This window comes from Pelobates fuscus, chromosome 4 (assembly GCF_036172605.1).
Source record: "Pelobates fuscus isolate aPelFus1 chromosome 4, aPelFus1.pri, whole genome shotgun sequence".
NCBI classification, from domain to species: domain Eukaryota; kingdom Metazoa; phylum Chordata; class Amphibia; order Anura; family Pelobatidae; genus Pelobates; species Pelobates fuscus.
In genome coordinates this window covers 45,367,630-45,389,302 of record NC_086320.1, presented here as the reverse complement: position 1 = coordinate 45,389,302, position 21,673 = coordinate 45,367,630, and the positions used below count along the sequence as shown (strand labels likewise).

At 34.2% G+C, this 21,673-nt stretch overlaps 1 protein-coding gene across 1 annotated transcript in view; it reads right to left on the bottom strand.

The window, feature by feature from the left end:
• Positions 1–21,673, bottom strand: part of CSMD3 (CUB and Sushi multiple domains 3) — a 1,213,223-nt gene that overhangs the window by 873,136 nt on the left and 318,414 nt on the right. Inside the window, exon 4 of the mRNA XM_063451130.1 lies at positions 11,735–11,929. Within this exon, the coding sequence (XP_063307200.1) occupies positions 11,735–11,929 (195 nt within the window). The remainder of the gene's footprint in view (positions 1–11,734; positions 11,930–21,673) is intronic.

The window sequence follows — 21,673 nt, the reverse complement described above, 5'->3', positions numbered from 1 at the left end:
GCAAAGACCCAATACAGAGAAGTTCCATTTTAAACCTGTATCTATTAGTGTCATTAAGAAACACCTTAATAATTTAAAAATGCAAAACCAGTCTGGACCTGATCAAATCCCAGCAATGGTGTTGAAGCTCAATGCACCAGCAATTGCTAAACCTGTCACAACCCTAATTAATGAATCCTTGGTGTCTGGATTCATACCCAAACTTCGGAAGACTGCAAGAGTAGTGCTTATCCATATAAGTGGTCTCATTACTTTGGTTTTTAACTATCGCCCAATATCATTGCTCCCAGTATTGTCAAAAATCTTAGAAAAATTTGTCCATACGCAACTATGTGAGTATTACCAACAATCTAACTATCTGACCCCTGATCAATCAGGTTTTTGCCCGAATCACTTCACTACAACTGTCCTCTTAAAAGTCTGCAATGTCATCCAAACTGGCATGGAACAAGGAGACCTAACTGGAGCTATTTCCTTGCTTTTGCAAAGGCCTTTGACACAGTAGACCACGACATTCTAGTGCACAAACCAAAAAATGCAGGTATGGGTGATCGTCCGCTAACCTGGTTTCGATCATATGTATCGGATTGATCACAATATGTGTCCATTTCTGACAGCGACTCCCTACCTCTCCCAGTCACATGTGGTGTTCCCCAAGGTTCCATTCTCAGTCCCCTACTATTCATATTATTTATAAATGATCTGCCTACTTTCTTCAAATCCTCAAATGTACGCAGACAACACAGTAATCTATGCAAGCAAATCCAATCTACCGCAGCTTGAGGCTGTGCTCCAAGACCAGTTCACAGAGGTAGAAAAGTAGATCCCCAAAACCAAACTCTTCCTAAACACTGACAAAACTGTTACAATGATCTTTGGAAAAGTACCTAAATTACACAAATTACAAAATTCCCATCTATACATCAAAACAAAATCAAATAACACACTGACCGCAGTCCACCCTTTCAAATACCAATGCCTACAACATATGGGTATGTTGTTAGACCCCAATCTATCTTTTGGGCTCCACATAGAAAAACTTGCATCTAAACTTTATTCAAAACTATGTGCCCTGTACAGAAACAAATCCTGCCTAAGCCCTACAGTAAAGGAAAAAAATGTACAGCAAATGCTGATGCCAATTATTGATTATGGGGATGTAGTATATGCTCTCCCGGCTGTTCCCACCTCCTATAACCTGCGATCCAGTATCAGCACTTTATTTAGTTTACCTCAATACAAAAAGAAAGCGGCTTGATCCTCCTTTTCCTACAGAGCACCGCAATTATGGAATGACCTCCCGCACACTTTCAAATCTTCCCCAGGCATAAAATACTTTAAGAGATCCCTCTCTACATATCTCAAAACAGAATGAACCTGTCATGGTCGATTATATATTTCGTACCTGTTCTATGTTCTATTTTTTATAAATTGTGTATTAATATTGTTTTTGTATTTGATTGTACCCTATTCTATCAATGCAATATTTTGTGGACACAGGACACATTTTAAAATGAGAGAAATCTCAATGTATCCTTCCTGGTAAAATATTTTCTAAATAATAATAATATTAATATATGTATATATATATTTTTTCTGGCTTATTAGCGTTCACTTGACATGTCCCCATTTTTAACCCATTCTTTGCAAAATACAAAAACTAAGTTTGCACACAAATTTCTTCTTCTTCGTTTCAGCCCTAGTGTCCATTTAGTCAGTTACAAACACACAAACCTATGCACTGTCAAACAGACACACAGTCTGACAAATGCAGTCACACAGAATGTCAGGGACACATAGCCACAGATGTACACATATACACTGTAAAAAATATCCACAGACTCACACACCGTCAGATACGCATACACAATCATACATAGATACACACACAGAAATAGTTTGATGCACACACACTGCCAGACACAAGCTCAGCCACATATGCACACACACTGCCAGACACAAACACAGCCGCAGAAGCACGCACATACACTGTCAGACATGCACAGAGCCGTAGACTCACACATTTGCACAGTCAAACAGACACACAGCCAGACATTTATTCATGCACATAAACATAGTCACACACACTGTCAAACAAACACACAGTGAGATACAAACATGTGTACAGTCAGAAAACACAAATATAGACAGATGCACACACATTGTCAAATATACAAACTGTCAGACGCACACATTCAAACACATACATACACAGATCGTCAACTTTTCACTTCGATAGTAATCAGCCAAAAATATCCCCTATCGCTACCCTATACTCCCCTCTCTTAATACTACTATATAAAATGCAGTGTAGTGTGGCTGGATTCTTTTTAGAGGATTAGCTGAGATACTCCATTTTCCCAGCAGGATGGCATGACAGCACAGCGTGAAAGCCAGAGAGTGGAAATATGCCCAAATGCTTGTTTAATAGAATACATATATACATATAAATATAAACATAAGTATACAGTCTTGCTGGTATACAAGTGGCATGCAAACTGTATTTGTATAAACACGCACATGCCATTTTATGTTGCAAGTTGCTTCAGTCATTTAACAGTAAATCATGAAAATACTATTTTCAGAGACTGCAGAGCAGTCCATTTCTCTTCCTATTACAGCAGGTAGAAACCTTGTTTTAGATGAAATGGAGCAGTCTCACCGGTTTCATATATTTTGCTGTGAGAAGCAGTGAGTGACTAATGGTTGCCATGGCACCTAACCACCTGCTGAATCATGGAGGTTCCCTGCCATGTTATAAACTAGAATATATCTTAGAAAGGAACTGCCATTGTGTTTCTATACACAAGGTACATTATTTCTTATTTTAGCACAAAGTGAGTCTTCACGCTCTGTTTATACCTCACAACAAGCCGATATTAATGATGTCGTTTTATATTCATACCATTGCCATTGTTTAAAGGAGCCATTTATTCCTCTCATTTTTAGATACATTATAAATGATCATATGGTGTTTGTGGTGTTTACTACAAGCAATTGCTTGCTTTTTACCTGTCACATTGAATGGATATAAAACAGAATAAGTTAATTATTTGTGCTTAAAAAAAATAATATATATACATATATATCCGTTTTTATGTTTTGTGTAAAAGGCTCTGCAGAAACAGACTGTAATCTATAGCAAATGTTTTATGTCCCATAATTCCCTGTACACTTTCTATTGAGCATGTTTGCAGGGAATTATGGGAAAATTATGTCAGGTTTTTAATGCGCATGCAAGGCATGCCAGGACGAGAATAGTACTTATCACCAGGAACATTCAGCAGAAAGAAATTGGCTTGTACTTATCACATCTGTAGTATGTACACCTTATCATACACAAACACATATTTTCTCACTGCTTATGACAGCATCAAGAGTCGCAATGCATTTTAAATAATTTTGTTGATTTGGTATTACTGAATAAAGACTGACAACTGCAAGCAATGGTACACCAAGAAGTATTTTAAAATGGCAAAATTGTGCTGCTGAAACTATACTCTTCATGGTAAAATCTTTGCTGTTATTCTTTTTATTATTAAAGATATATGGTTAGAATAAGGTGCAGGAGTTGGGTTAATGCTTCACATTTCTGCTATTCACTAATCTGTATATTGTGGACAATTGAAAAAAAAAAAAAACTAATTTATGGCCAAAATAAATGAGTGGAATAAAGCTGAGCTGGTAATAACATTTGGAATTACCTAGATCACTACTGACAATTAACATCAATCAGTAACCGTGATTGTTATATGCAATTACCTATCCTAAAGCTATGGTATATGAAGGATGCATTTTTGTTTTTTGATTGTCAATGGGTGAGAACTAGATATAGAGAAATATTTAATATGTAAACAAATTCAAGTCTTGCTGATAGCAACACAAAATATGAGTAACCCGTTGATGAAGGTGAGTGATAGAAACAAGAAAGTAATATTCTTAGGATAAAAATTAAAGGGATATTCTGGGCACTGATTCTACTTTAACCCCTTAAGGACCAAACTTCTGGAATAAAAGGGAATCATGACGTCACATATGTCATGTGTCCTTAAGGGGTTAATGGGGGGCGAGGCCTGACTGCAGAACTGAATGGACGCATGTGGAATGATCTTTGTGAGCAAAATCACATAAAGTGCTCTAATCTTGACCTTTACCCCCAAAACACGGCATATTGTTAGAGGGAGATGCTCTGCTTTTGATCCTGTCTCATTCCAAAGCTTTTTTGGCACACAATGGGCAGCATTAGATCGACATCATTGCAACCTATTTTTCGGGAGTGAGTGTGGGAGAAGTGATCTCCCTTCTGGCTGTCCTGCTGGAACCAGTGGAGACAGTCTGATCTTGTATTTACCGTGTACTTCACAAACATCTTAATAAAACGAAAGATTTAGAAAAACAAAACCTACTTTAATGCATTGGATAGATCATGGTACTTTGCACGGCACTCAGGGCTTCCAGAGTCAAACAGGAACTTCAGATATCTGCTACTGAAAACTGAACAGGGATTGCGGTTGGTGAGAACAATCCTCAATTTACACATTCCAGCACTTAGAGGAAGTGATTTCAGATCACTTCCTCCCCCCACTTATGAACAGGAATCCACAGTGGAGTAGAGCAGGCTGCAAAAGCTATCGCAGCTACTGCTCTTGACCTGCACATGGCCAGCCCGGTCCCCACTGGACCCCTGTGAAGCCACCCACACTGCTAGACATACACAGAGCTGGAGAAGAAACCTCCCCTCATACAAATAATTCCTCTCATGCAAATAATACAAACAACCCACACACACACACAAACACCCCCCATTAACACTATTGACAATCCGCATACACACACACAACCCCACACGCAGCCACTCACATGCAATACCCCAAGCAGCCCCACACATACACACACCATCAAACACGCAATGTGACATATCATTCACATACAAAATTCTACAAGCAGCCTCTATACACCGCCCAAATTCATAGGTATCATACACAATACCACAAACTACTCATGAACATATACAATGATACAGCCCACATATGCACAAATACAAGTCTACAATGCAACTGTAGCACTCATGAATAACACAAGCAGAATACGGCAACATACACACTTTAAAAAAAATAGGATTGGCACGTCAAGAGACTTCAAAATCTTGTTTTGGCACAGTATCACTAAAAGGTTGCATACCCCTGGAATAGATGTTGGCCATTTTTTTTTTTTTTTGCAAAAATAAATAAATAAATGTTTTGCAGAATGCTGCAACATAAGCCTGCCTTTTTATCCACTCCAAAAAAAAGACTTCCTTATCAAATGTATGTACATCACTCAACCACTGACTGAAGTACACTGAAGTACAGAACGAACTGCATTAGAAGAAGACACGCAGGGAGGAATATAGTAAGGTTATCACATCATACCGCCTAATATTTTAAATGGGCAAACAGAGACACTTTAATTTTTGGGGTTTGAGTGGGGGTGTGACCAGGGGCAAGGCTTTGCTGAGAAATTGTAGGTAACTTACTAATTACAATTTATGCGACTAAAATTCTGTAATTTAGAACATGAACAATGTATCTTATTTATAAACACATTTATTGTACTATTTCTGTAATTATTATAGCTGTGGAGCTCTGTTATACACTGAGACACACCAACAATATGGAGCTCCTAGAAAAGGACATTAGGATACAAAAGAGGAACAGAGGGATTTGGGCCCAATATAGGAGCTCCCCCTCCTATATTTGGGGGGTATGCTACCTGTTTGTAATTGTTTGTCTGCTGCCATGTTGTGAATAAAAAGCTGCTCACTCAGTGCTGTTGTGGCTAAGAAAGTGTGCATACTTTTGAGAATTAGGTCTTTATGGCATGACGGGTTGTGACTAAGTAGGCAGACTTATGGTGCAGCATTCTGCATAATATGTATTTACTTATTTATATGCAAAACCTTTAGATTTGAGCATGCATAAAAATACATATTAACAAGGCCAAAATCTATCAAATTCATTAAAGTTGTATTGATATTATAAGAAATGTGGAAAAACAAGCGCAAAAGGGGCCTCCACTAGTATATGTTTAATTATTATAAGAATAATGAAAATGCCAAATAGGATCTTACAATTATAAATGCCGATATGCAGACTCTATAGCACAGCACAGTACAAAACAGTGTAGATTTGCAGCAGACTCAGCGTTCCTCGTTTAGCTGTTCGTGTCCCTCCATGGTTCACTCTAGTTCAGCTTTTTAAAACCCAGTATTCATTTTCAGTGAGGATGCCAAGTTAAAGCTTACCTTACACAGGTAGCAACAGTTAATGTTATACACAGCAGTTGTTTCGTGGGACTGCTCCTACTACCTTTAGGGAGATGCTGTGTATAATATTAACTGTTGCTAACTTTGTAAGGCAAGCTGCTTCTTGGCATCCACACTCACAATTAATACCAGGTTCCTAAAACTCTGAACCAGTGTGAACCTTGGAGGGGCATAAATAACGAAGCAAGGATCACAGAGGCAGTCACACACCTACACTGTTATGTACTGTGGCCCAGGTATAGGAAACCTTCGGCACTCCAGATGTTGTGGACTGCATCTCCCAAGATGCATTGCCAGCATTATGGCTGTAGAGCATTATTGGAGATGTAGTCCACAACATCTGAAGTGCCAAAGGTTGCTTTCCCCTATGCAGTGCTAAAGTGTCTATATTATCGACACTATATCTGTGAGTACCTATTGAGTATTTTCATTATTTCATTATGAATAAAATATATTATGCTATTGAAGGCTCCTTTTGGAATTGTTTTTCAAGATTTCTTGTACTGAATGATTCACACTCAAGGAAGGAGCTGCATGGCCCATATCCACTAAATATGTTAAATAAACTTTGTGGACATTTGCAATATTGATATTAATTTGTATATCTGCAATATTAATGCGTACGAATAAGTACAAGTGTTAAAAAAAAATATTTAAAATGGATATAGTTCAGTGATTTTTTAGATCACTTTCTGGTGAGAAATAGCTGATTTTTCTGAAGTTGAATTGGTACCCGGAGTGTCCCTTTAAGTTCATTCAGAATAATTCCAAATTTAAGCAAAATAAGTATAGTGGATTTAATAACTATAAAAATAAAAAAGTACATTTAAATACAAAACATTTTAAAAAGCATTTTTAAAAGAATAAAAAGTAAGTAGAGCCATTAAGACTTTAACAGAAAATAGGTGAAGTCAGTCAATAGCAAATACGTTGAGTGGGTAATAGCTAATTTATGAACACATCAGGAGGCGGATAATGGCGTAATCCTATGGCAAAGACTTCTAGTGTGGGAAGAAGATGCTTATTGGAAAAGATTAAAATGTGTTTTTGTGCAGATTTTGTTATAGCAGTATTTATGCATTGATAAATCTACATCCTGTTCATATCCTGTTTTTCTCAATTTATAACTGTAACATCATTTAAAATCCCACACTTCGCGAAATAACACACTTCCCCACAAAGTCCCCCCTCACGTTTTATTCTGAAATCATTGTTATGAGAAATCTCATTTTCTAAAGAAATTAACCCTGACTGAAGTGAATACATTTTCCGATAGGAGTTTGTGTACAGTGTGCAACTTTGTACTAGTTTGAAGGGAATAATTTATGAGATATAAGAAAGGGAGATATTAATGGTTAAACTTGCATTTAGGACATTACTTACAGGTGCATAATCGATTCAATAAATATTTAACCATTTAAGGGATTTGGGAGGGAAAAGTCATGGTCAACTCAATACACAAGTGTCATATTTGCCACTCACTCTTTTCTTAAATTACAGGCACAAAAAAAACTTCATCACAATGAAGCTGGGTTGGTGCCAGGGGGTCCTGCACACTTGCCTTAAAGGAACACTATAGTCACCTAAATTACTTTAGCGAAATAAAGCAGTTTTAGTGTATAGATCATTCCCCTGCAATTTCACTGCTCAATTAACTGTCATTTAGGAGTTAAATCACTTTGTTTCTGTTTATGCAGCCCTAGCCACACCTCCCCTGGCTATGATTGACAGAGCCTGCATGAAAAAAAAGTAGTTTCACTTTCAAACAGATGTACTTTACCTTAAATAATTGTTTCGATCTCTAAATTGAACTTTAATCACATACAGGAGGCTCTTGCAGGGCCTAGCAAGCTATTAACATAGCAGGGGATAAGGAAATCTTAATTAAACAGAACTTGCAATAAAGAAAGCCTAAATAGGACTCTCTTTACAGGAAGTATTTATGGAAGGCTGTGCAAGTGACATGCAGGGAGGTGTGACTAGGGTTCATAAACAAAGGGATTTAACTCCTAAATGGCAGAGGGTTGAGCAGTGAGGCTTCAGGGGCATGTTCTATACACCAAAACTGCTTAATTAAGCTAAAGTTCAGGTGACTATAGTGTCCCTTTAATGGTTTAAGCCATTAAATGATGGTTTAACCCCAAACCTTTAAAGATGGCACCCATTTGATCTGCATAGTTACTTACTCTAATCAGGGAGCCTTGGACTAGGCCTCACAGATAGGATGGCCAACCCTTAAAGGACCAAATATTTCATAGTGCCACCATTCCGAGGATCATTAACTCTGATCCTTAATTTAATTCACACATGGAATAATTCTGCTTATTTTACATTGGCAGCGCTGTAATACAGCACTGCATTTAATTCAATGGATCATTACATTTTTCAATGATTCTTTAAAATTAGATACTTGTGTTGTCAGAGGTAACGACTTTGTTCACAGACAGCAGAAGCGTGTGAGCACTTGTGAAGGGACGTATTTTATTAATTTGTAAACTGAATACTAAGCCAACTCTTAAAGGGTTAGGAAAATAGGAGGAATACTGCACTCTTGTTAAGATCCAGGTGCTGCTAGACCTGGGGTTGGCTGTCCCCACTGCAACTGTTTGAACAAAGGTATGGTCCAGGCACTCAGGATTGAATTCAACAGCTGATTTATTCAAAACAAGTGCAACATTTCAATCTCTGAGAGATCTTTCTCAAGCATGAGAAAGATCTCTCAGAGATCAAAATGTTACACTTGTGAGCTTTCCAATTCATTTGCTGTTGAATTGAATCCTTTTGTTCAAACCCTTAAAGGGTGGCAGATATATTCTGCACATGTATGCAAATGGTTAATTAGGTAACTGCTCCTTTACATACTAGATCCTTGTGTGCACTACATTTAGCAATTTATTTTAACTTAGCAAGTTTATTGAATTAGATATTTTATTGAGTCATAAATATCTATTGCTAAAGTTATATCTGATTACATTTGGAAAATGTTTTATAATATAGATGACAACAGAAGTTAAAAATTGAATAAGTTCCTAATGAGATTCACTGCAAAAAAACAAAAACATTACGAGCATCAAATAAACAGAGAAAATCAGTTTTTACACGAATGAATACAGGTCATTATGAAAAGTATGTTTTAGTTCAGAATGGATGTTACAGCCTTTTTGTTTATTATATACATATTAGAGGAAGAAGACTGAATGTCGGGGATAGACATAATAAAAACTACCTTTGACTTATTATTGTTGTTACAATAATGTTATATAGTGTTATATAATAATATTATGTCACATATGTGTGCACAAATTTTAATATAAAGATCACCTAGGAAGGATTCATTACTAAAAAAAAAGCTATATACAGCTATTATATGTACATTTGTGTGTCATCGATAATGTAGTGGTGTATTCTATATATTAAATATATGTGAGACTACCCCAATAAATAAACTGAACAATTTATGTTCAAAAAGCCTAGAGCATTCTCTTAAGTCTCATGTACTCTAAGCTGATGCACCTTATCAATCAAGCCACCTCTTCGGTATTTTGAAGCTATTTTCAAAGAGTACTGGGACTTTGAAACTTATGCTTCAAAGTCAACATTTTCACTTCTATCACTCGAGAGGAAGAAAATATGTAAATATAGGGTATCCTTAATGAAAACACTGATATATAAAACAGGATCTATTGAAGAAAGGAAAAATGACATTTCCCAACAACAATTTATAAAACACAAGATACAAAGAGTACGGGACTCAGAATGTGAAAATCTAGACTACCAGCAATGTTAAAAATGTAATCATTCAAATACAGTTTTTGTTTAATATTCATGGCATGTTTGTGCTGGGTTGGGGGGGGGGGGGGGGTTGAAGTATACAACACCTTTCAAATTTTGTTTTAAGCTGTGCCACATAATGGTTAAACATATTTGCAGTTCATTTTTCTTTGTATAATAAGTAGAGTGAGCAATGCATGTTAAGGTAAATATCTATTAAAGCTATACATTTTGTAAAGATAAACATCAACTACAATATGGAGTTTAATATGTACAGTATCTTATCAAAATAGCTTTCCTCTCAGCCCACATTCTATGCATTGTAGTTTAACACACACTAATCCTCGAAAGACAAGACAAGTGTATCCCAAAGCTGCCCTAAGATATAATTCTAAAACAACATGCAATATAAAATGTACGTAAAGCTGAAGAATGCATTCGGGCAACCTAATGTCATCCTCGTGTTTTCGTACATCCATAAACCTCCCAACATTTCAGTCCTGTGGCTGATTATGATTTTTTCGTAGCCCTTAATGTCTTTATTTTATCATTATGTGTATATGTGAATACCATTTAAATAAAGCATAGAAAATAAATGAATTTGAACAAAAAAAGCAAATAGCCAGTAAATGCCAAAACATAAGTATGTACAACTTTTAGAAATTAGCATGTATGCAGAAACGTGCAGAAATGAGTATGTATGCATTTTTGGGGGATTACATATCATTAGCTAAAAATAGTTACAGTTTGTTGTAGACATAATTTGGCCATCATTTTGTCATTATTATTGTTGTTATTCTTAAATAGACTATGAGTTGTATTAATTAAACAGTGAATGGTAGTGTATTGCACAGTATTTGTATAAAAAAGAAAAAAAAAAAAAAGAATTGGAGAATGTTTCTGAATTAGCTATTTTGATCTTAAAGGGACACTTCACACCCCTAAAGCACTTTATCTTGCTGAAAAGCTTTATGTGGAAGAATGTGTCCTATTTATCTTTTACAATTTTGCAAAAAGTGCAGATTTCAGTAGAAATGTATACTTTTATAAATTATACTGGTTACACCCCCTCGGCTTTTCAAACAGACAACAGGTCATGTTAATTCCTGATTTGGTTAGGTTATTTACACTGAACTCAGCAATTACCCAGAGCACCTGCAGTGCAAAGACTTCTCATTGAGCTGCATTGGGAAGTCTGTGATTGGACAGACACAGAAAGTCTGGGTAGGGTTAAAAGGGGAGGGCTTGTAAATGCTGCAGGCAAGTCATCTGCAGTTTTTGCAAGCTGTTTCTACATATATCCTAAATGGAAAATGCATAATTAATGCATGCCAGTTTTCATGTGGGGTATATCTACTAAACAGTGGTGTTGATTTATTTTGTATTTGGGCAGTGGAGTATCCCTTTAAGTTTTCAAATCGGTTTCTCATTCACTACACTATAGTATCTAATGAACATAACCTATGTTAATTGATTTTGTCCCAAAGAAGCATAATGAAATACAATCGGTCTGCATAGGAACATTTTTAATTAAAATGTAATTCATATAAATATTTATAATGCATGCATAATGCTTTGATTTTATTTTGAAGCATTTTAAGGGAAAAACAATTTAATGTTTCTAATATTGTCTCTATAACATTACAAGTTTTGCCATACCTCTGCAGATAGGAACAGGGAAGTCCCAAGATGCTGTATTCGCACTGTTCGCAATACAGGTGAGTTGAGGATGACCGTCCAAAATATACCCAGTTACACAGCTGTAACGGATTTTATCACCAACATCAAACTTTGTACCAGATAGAACACCTTTAGGTGGAACTCCTGGATTCCCACAGGAACTGCCCCGTAATTCTGTTAAAAGTAAATTAATATAGGAACGTGAGAATTTGAAAAAAAAACCAATAAAACAGTTCTCAGATATTATATGCAATACTACAAATAGCGGTGTAAATTATTTTTGCAAAAGACAGTTAATAAACACAGAAGTGGTCAAAATGTAGGTCTGCGGCTTTTATGTGGAGATATATTTTGGCCATATTTGTACTCTAAGGATGTGTAAGAACTATTTCCTAACCGCAGCCATGAGAAAGTTTTATGACAGACTTCTCTAGGGATCTACACCCTCAGCAAATCATAACAAAGTGTCCACTGATTGTATAAGCAGATGCGATGTATTACTTGCTTGGAGGTTATATGTGACCAGTTCCATCAAGACAATACTACAGTAAACTACAGCCTTTCTCAGGTTAATGTATTTACTCTTTAAAAAGGCCCTCATGAAAAGGGTTCTAGATTCCCTTTTGTTTGGACACTATTCTTTATGAATACATTTTTACTTCTGATATCTTGTTTTCAAGTTGGTGGGTTATTCATATTCCCACCATTAAATAAGCTAAGTGGCACCCCCTAGTCATGGTAAAGGTTCTACTCTGACAATACTGCTTTGTACATATCTCACCTTGTAGAAAGTACAAATATTTTGACCTCACTTAAGTCTCTCTGTGGCTTTAGAAATATCTCTGCGAGGTTGAAATGTAATACTTTTTGTGAGCAAGCAGGCAAGGAAAAGAAAGGGTTAACCATTTTGAATTCATTAAAAAGAAAAAGAAAGATTTTTTTTGTATTCACAGTCTATAAGAAGGATTAATCAGTGTACATTATATAGTGACGTAGTATACTCAACGTGAATAGATAGGCATTTATTGTGATTTACAACACAATAGTAATGAATATCAATTAAAGGAAGGAAAGAAAGAAAGAATGAGAGGCCAGGGATGTGTAGGAGGAATGAGTAATTGCTAGAGTATCCTGTCTCACCATTTTAATGGAGATCCTACATTGCAGACCAGAAAATATTTGAAAAATTGGACTTTTAAGACGGTTAAGACTAAGAAGAAAAAAAAACACGGGGTTAAAAAAATAAAGGAAGCAGAAACTTAAAAAGCCAGGATGGATATAAATGTTGAAAAGGAGAAAATGGGTGCTTTGCAGTTTTAGACACATTCTGTGTAAAGTCAACATTTTTAGAAAACATTAGAACTAAGAAAGCTTTAATATATAATATGGGCTAACTCAATTGGGTTTCAATTGAATGTCATATTTTATCTGTCTTAATTATTAATGAGTGAGTTTTGGGGAATTAGCAGTCCATGAACACAATTAGACCTAGATAACAGAATTGTAAAAGATGCATTATTTCCTTCCTGGTCTTCTACTTGGCTTAAAAGTCAAATGCGAGCATTGTATAACTTGCTGTCTAAAGAACAAATGCCCAAAGGAAGCCAATTTATCATATATCCGTATAATAAGGGGATTGACATCAGATGAATATTATATTGTTTGTGAAGGTTCAGTATACATTTTCAGTCATTTTACATTCATTTAGCAAACTTGCATAACTGGAATTAAATTATGAGCTAAAATAAGAGGCCAGTTGCCTGTTTCTGAGATCACATACTTTTTTGTGTTTCTTATTCTATTGAACTAAAGTTTTTCTTTGAATTATTTTTAACATTTACTTGATTATTACTTCATCTATGCATTTTATGATAAAGAGAACATTGCCAATTAACGATACCCCTTGATTTAGGAATTTAAAGCACTGTATGAAATTATGGCACGGTCATTCTTTTATTTTACTTATTTATCAAAAAAATCCACAAGTGTTCTTTTCTGAATTCAAGATTGAAACATGAAGTACAATGTGAAGCTTGTCGGGCGTAATTGCTTTCAAGGTACATTAAACAATTCAACTCTTATGTAGCAAAGTTATATTGTTATTTTATATGGCTATTTTTTCACCTCTTAAAAGTTTGGCAAGGTGAGATGAAGCATTACTTTTTCCTGGGATATGTGTGATTTTTTAAAAATTTTGTTGTAAATTTGTTACATTGTAATGAAATATAGTATATATTTTAATTCTCATTTTGTATACTGATATTATTAAATTGCATTTGGATAAATGAAAGTATCTTGTCGTTGTTAATATTCAATTATGAGTTATCATGTAGTTTCCAAAATATGTTTTATTTTGAAGTTTTTTTGTAAATCTATTAACTTTTTTTAAAGTTAAAAAGTCATTAGATTAAGCTTCTTTTCTTTAGAGACATCTTTTAGGATGCACTGTGCACATGTGTGTAAGATATGAAATTAATCTAAACTGAGAAATCATATAAAACAAAGAATACATGAGAACTTACTAAAGTGGGGTGCTGCATAGACTCCCAGTATCACCACACAGGTAATACATTTCAATTTTTTTTAAAAAGTTGATGGTTCATTACTCTCCAAAAATATAAATGTTTTCTTATTTAGTGTATAGCAAGTAGCACACATGGGACTAAATAGAAGTTTTTCATGATTCCACTTTTACATTTTAGCTTATTTAGCACTAGCACTATTTTATTAGTCTCCCACATTTGGAATTAGTGTAGGACCCAGCGATATTGGGGTACTGTGATGTAGTGGTGGGCTTAACATAATATGGCCATACGAAATCCCCATATTTGTTTTCTTAGATAGGTGATTTTACGTAGCCTGATAAGATTATTAGTATATTTTTATGTGTGTGCCGTAACTTAATTTGCACATTTTTGAGACACTAAATAAAACACTACAGTGTTTTTGGAGAGTGCTGGTCCATTCTATTTTAAACTAAGAAATCAAACACATCACAATTCCAGACTGCTATTTAGAAAGATTTTATAAACGTTCAGAAGATGAATCTCAAAGATCAAATTATTTTCAAATATTCCCATAATATCTTTAGTAAAGTCTGGAAAATCATGCAAGACTGTATAATCAAAATAAAATAAAAATACATATTCAAAATAAGACATTATAGTGGTTACTCTTACTTTTATCTTGTATGTGGGTGAACCCCTACCTGAACTGTCTTCACCTTGGTAACCAATCAATCATTATTATTGCCACTCTTGCTGCTTCCCTTGTTTAATTACTACAGTAGGCACATGGCTTCTTTAAAAGATTGTAATGCCAATGTGCACTGAAGCACTTAACATTAAGATTCATACGTGACCTAATGTTTCATTTAATTACAAATTTACTTACTATCTGAGCTGTATGTTAACCCCAGCTCCCATATATCCAACATCCTGAAGTGAACAATAGTCTTAAATTAGAGGGACAAAGGTTTAAAAATGATATCATGAAGTATTACTTTACTGAGAGGGTAGTGGATGCATGGAATAGCCTTCCAGCTGAAGTGGTAGAGGTTAACACAGTAAAGGAGTTTAAGCATGCGTGGGATAGGCATAAGGCTATCCTAACTATAAGATAAGGCCAGGGACTAATGAAAGTATTTAGAAAACTGGGCAGACTAGATGGGCCGAATGGTTCTTATCTGCCGTCACATTCTATGTTTCTATGTTTCTATGAACTACTTCTATGGCTTTGCTCACACTTTCAAAGTATAATAAAAAGGAAATTGAACAACCATTATCTATGGTAATTTATAAATGCGGTATTACTTTCTACGAAACGTAAAATCTTGCAGCATTAAATACACATAAATACCCACCCCTGTCAAAAAGACCCACCTCTGACAGCTACAATAAAAATACAAGTACTAGGAGTGTTGCTTGACAGCTCAAGAGGTCAGACACAGGAAGCTCCAGCTCCAGTCAAATCGGCATGTTACAGCCTGGTATCGCAGCATTTTAGCAACTTTTTGCAACTTATCTTTGTATAGCACATCCAGAGAACCACAGTGTCTCACTAGTCCAGAACTCTCATGCCTTACTCTCAGGAGGGAGCAATATTGAGGGAGCAATCTCCTGCCACAATATAGAGAACTGTCTACAGATTAGACAGCATCCAAATCTCCAAAAAGTGGAAAGTGAAACAAATGCATAACAGCTATTACACTGAACTAAGTCTGCCATTTTAATGAGGTGAATAAGTTAAACCAAAAAAATGTGTCCTCCTGAATACCTCAGACTACCTCCAGTTTATCTCCAGAATATCTCCAACCACACACTTTGTAGCAGCACTTAGATGTAGCAACCAAGCTATTTTAATTAAATGTTATTCGTAAACCACCGTATTAATTCTTTCTGCTTATGTTACAACTTGTATAATAATCAGGCACCATCAGAGAAGGAATTTATACCTTTAAATAAGCTAAACCTAGGAAGACATCCATCAAATTCGAATCAAAATATTGTTATAATATTTACATAAAATGTACTTTATAAATTGATTGAAAATTCAATATCAATTGTGAAAGTCAATGATAATGACTATTATAAAACAACATGAGCTCATTATACAGGGAAATGGCTAATATATGCCTGGCACAGGGCAACCATCTAACACCTAAGGTTGAGCTCAAAGGCTACACAAATGATATAGATGTTTTAGGGCCAAGAGCAGTACACATGAGTTGGTAATCCATTTGCTAAAGAGCTATGTAACCACACCGAAGGGCTTTGGTGACCTTCATGAAAAAAAACTCAGTCCTGTGTCTCATTTATAATGTCACTGAAACTATTTGATGACATACACACTAATAAACTCAGCATTTAAAAATAACAAAGTAATATTAATTACCAAAGAATGCCTGTGTTATCTGTAAAGTATTTAATGAAATACCTTTCAGAAATTAGGAAATCTTAGTCTATAATAATTTCTCGTATCTTATAAAATGAGTTATCCTGCATAGCAGAATTGATAAATTATATGCAGTAAAGTTAACTAGCAATAATTGAAAATGTGAAAAATATATTAACATAGATATGCCAAGTAATAGTCCATGCATCATAAATGTACCTGATTTTTCTTATTATAATAGTCTTTAAAAGTAAGTTGTTTTTTTTTAAGTGGTTGATACATGTAATATATCAGAATGGCAAATTACTCTGATGAACAAGTGAATATATTTAAAAAAAATAGAGAATAAATTATATGTACTACAAAAAATTAAAAAGTTGGTATATTGAAAATGTTTAAAAATGCTTGTCATTTTGTTGGTGTATATTTGACATAATATATATTTGACATGATATATATTGGTGGGACATTTAAAATATTTTCAAAATAATATTTCTTTTTCTTATGATAACAAATATTTTGGTAAGACATTGTTACAAAAACATCAGTTTTCTGAATATGTAAATCTTGCAACACATTCTTCTTTATTCAGCTTTTGCAGCAAGAATTGTTAATGTGGGGGACTCTGCTGTTCAAACTGGATATTGCAACTAGATCAGAATGTACAATACACATATATCATGCAATACACTTTTGTATAGAAAAGATTATTAGACAAATTATTGACCACAAGGCAGGTAAGTTGTGGTTTTTTTTTCACCAGATAAAAAAAAAATTGTTAACTGTTGTCTTTTTATACACTATAGGATCTAAATAAATGTTCTGAATGCATTTGTATGTAAGGACATTTTCTTGATACTTTTTCTAACAGCAGTTCATATTTTTTTTTCATTTATCGTATTTTAATTTGCATGAGCAACTAGAAAACAGAAGAATATTAAATAATTATATTAATCTTCTATATTTTATTTTGCTTGGAAATGAATAGAATATTTGAAAATTAAGTTTTCCAAAGATATATCTTTACTTTGAATTTAATTAAAATAATATAGTTTCAGATAAAAAAAAAATCACCTTGATTAATTTTGTAGTACATCATTATTTTTTTTATATAGCAACACATTTATATTGCACTGTAGATAATGCATTTAAAGCATCTATGCATAGCTCAGATCCAAAATGATATAAGATAAAAAAAATATACTCGTCTGCAATAAATAAAAAAACATAACTACAAATTAGCACTGCCTCGACAAGGAAGTGATTGGCCAAATGGTAGTTGTGCTTCATGAAGATATGAAAAACATCCAAAGAATGGAAGAGATAGAAAGGGAGCTTTGATACTGCATACCACCTACAGTAATCAGTAGTAAAGAAGTATTTTAGAATGGGGTAAATAGAATGGACAGAAGCGGCCAGGATGAAATGCAGAATGCTTCAAAACATTGTTATTTTTGCAAAAATATATACAAAATTGAGCCTGAAAAACAATTATTTAGACCAGATGCTATAAAATATTTTAAAAAACCTAATTGTATCTGGAGTATCCCTTAAATCATTATTTGAATGTATCACATTACACAAAAAAATAGTTTACTCAATTTTGTTAATATATTTTATTGTTTTTAGCATTGTAATTCTTCTGGAATTATTTTTGACTAAATTTCTTACTAGAGTTAAAAAAAAACATTTTGAGCATGATTTACATAAACGGATTCGAGTTTTTGTTTCTTGATAACCTAGATTTATATCATAGATTTATGAAGCATATGAAGAAATGGAATGGATTAATATTTTAACTTGTTTAGTTTATAATCCATGTCAAATGACAAAAATGAAAACAAAGTTTGATATAATTGAAACTTAACTTGAGACACTTAAAGGGACACTATACTTACCAATATACTTAAGCATAATGAAGCAGTTTTGGTGTATAGATCATGCCACTGCAGTTTCACAGTTCAATTCTCTGCCATTTAAGATTTAAATCACATTGGTTATGCAATCCTAGGCACACCTTCCTGCATGTGACTTACACAGCCTTCCTAAATACTTCCGGTAATGAGTCATCTAATGATTACACTTCTTTCAAATTACATTTAATTTAAAAATGCATATCCCCTACTCTGTTAATAGTTTGCTATACCCTGCAGGAGCCTCCTTTATGTAATTAAAATTCAATTTACAGAGCAGGAGATAAAAACTTTTAGAGTAAGTTAACATCTGATTGAAAATGAAACCATCTAGTTTTCATGAAGGTTGTTTAAGTCACAGCCAGGGCAGTTGTGGCTAGGGCTGCATAAACAGAAACAAAAGTGATTTAACACCTAAATGGCATAGAATTGGGCAGTGAAACTTCAGAGGCATGATCTATACACAAAAACTGCTTCATTAAGCTAAAGTTGTTTTGGTGACTATAGTGTCCCTTTAATAAAAATAACATGTTACTCTATTCAGAAGTCTACAATTATGAATACTAAGTAAATACAATGATAAATATAAAGTTATTAGGCAATTTCTCAATCTGTATAAAACAGAACAAAGTTCCACCTTTCAATTAGCACCAATAATTTTAATACGAATCATTATCGAAATGTACTTCCTCATTTAATGACACTGCTAATAATTGTCTTTTCACATGTATTACACAGGGATAATTATTTATATCTGACTGACATTGCAGGAAACCTTTGGATATCTACACAAATTTTAACTAAACTGCATACTCTTATATTACCTAGCCCTGATTACGGCCATTTTTAGGTTCAAAGGTTTTAAGGTTCAAAGGTTTTAAGGTTCAAAGGTTTTAAGGTTCAAAAGCCAAGGCTTATTTTAGGAGTCTTCTGTTCCATTCATTAGAAGACATATTAAACCAACACTTTTATATCCTTAGTAGTGGGAGAATTATTAATTGTAGATGCAGTCATGACTAGATTAGGAATATATGTGATGAGTATACCTGGGAGTCATTTTTGCTCTTTTAAATACAGTTATTTCCATCCACAGTTGAGCATTTCTGGTTATCAGTGTGACTAAAAAGTATGCCAAGGCCAGTATGAATTAAAGAAACACTCCACTGCCCAAGTCCAAACAAATACAATAAAAAAATCACTATATCATAAATATATCCCCATTAAACACATGCATGAATTTAATCATGCATTTGTTTCATTGGTGGTATATCTTAAAAACAGCTTGCAAAAGCTGCAGATATTTTGTCTGCAGCCTCTGTAAGCTGTTGCTTTGTTCCACAGCCCAGACTTTTTGTGATTGTCCAATCAGCTCAATGAGAAGTCTTTGGAAGGCAGATGCTCTGGGCAATAGTCTATCTCTCGAATTTAGCTCCACTGAGTTACACATTACACAGGAAGTAACATAATCTGCTGGGTGACTGAACCCAGGAAGAATAAAAAGGTTAATATATATATAAAAAAAGCTAATTTATATTGAAATGGGCAGTTTTTGTAAAATGAACAAAAGCGTGAAACTTATCACACACAAAGCAGTTTATCAATCTGAAGTGTTTTAGGTTTATGGAGTGTTCTTTTAATATACCATTGGTCTTGACTGGAAACTTTTAGTAGTAGTTTGTACTTGATGTGAGTAAACATATATTAGAACTTAACTAGCAGTATAGATTAACTAAATGTGCCTAGGCTTTCTTAAGTGGAAGTACTGGCAAACAAATGATACCTTATACACATAACTTGGGACTTGGCAGGAAATGATAAAAAAAAAGGAACTGGGCAACAGTGAACTGTAGAAGCAGCTTCTCGCAAAAAAAAAAAAAGTTATATTTGATAGACTTCTAATGAATAAAAGTCATCACTCAAAATGATGTCCATGAGCAAAGTGGTGATGCTTTATGTCAAATATAATGTTACATTGATAAAATAAACATAACAACTGGCAGATATTGAGAAACATACAAATAGAAAAAAGCTGTACAAAGTTCACTTGTTGACATAACGTGGATACCATAATGACCGCCATTATGGTATCCACACCCACTGTACTATATAAAAGGAAATAATTAACACCCATGTGCGCAAAGTAATTAACACTTTGGTTGGCTAATCCTAAATATTGCACGTCCTAAACTTCTCTTACATCAACCCAAAGGCCATAAAAAGGACATTTTATGCACCAAACCAACTTTAGCTTAATAAAGTGGTTTTAGTGTATAGCTCCTTCCCCTGCAGTCTTTCCACAGGGGCTTGATCTATACACTTGACTATTTGCCATTTAGGAATTCTAAGGCTCCCCCTGCTCACCCCTCAAAACAGTTAACAGTTAAATTATGTTAATGGATTTATTAACTGGAGATTGCAGGCATAAACATTTCTAAAAATTATATATTGATATTTGATAACTATATCAATGTATATATGTCAGTTAATAATATATTTCTGCTCATAATGTTTTGTTTGAATCTGTGAGTATAGTGAGTGTATGCAGCTATGTAAATTCATGGAGGGTTAAGGATCATTTTAGAATAGGGTTAAGAGGTGTTTGAGAGTGGTTAACATCACGATTAGTTTACCTGGGGTATTTGGTGTTGAAAGGATTAAAAGTGGATTAAACAGGAGTTATAAAATGTGGAAAAAAAATAATTGAAAAGCAACTTTTACTATATGGATTAAAAAATATATAGTTCATATACTCATAACCTAATCACCCTTTAGTGCAGATACACGGGTGACAAAATATCTCCATTTAACTGAAGAGAACAAATTAAATATAATTAATTTCTCTATCCACAAATATCAAAAACTGTAAAACAAACAAAAGGAACACATTTCAAGATTAATAAAATACATATGTCTATTCCTCCTATCTCTTGTAATCCTAAACCAATATGTTTTGCTAGAATATGGGGTTCTGTCTCTAATTGTATTATCCCTGAACCATCACTAGGGGTCTCAGTTATATTAGTTTTATAGCTCACATTTTTATAGTGTAAAAGCCTGGGGCATGTAATGTAACAATAGTATCTAAGTATAGTGCACAAACCCACTCAAAAGG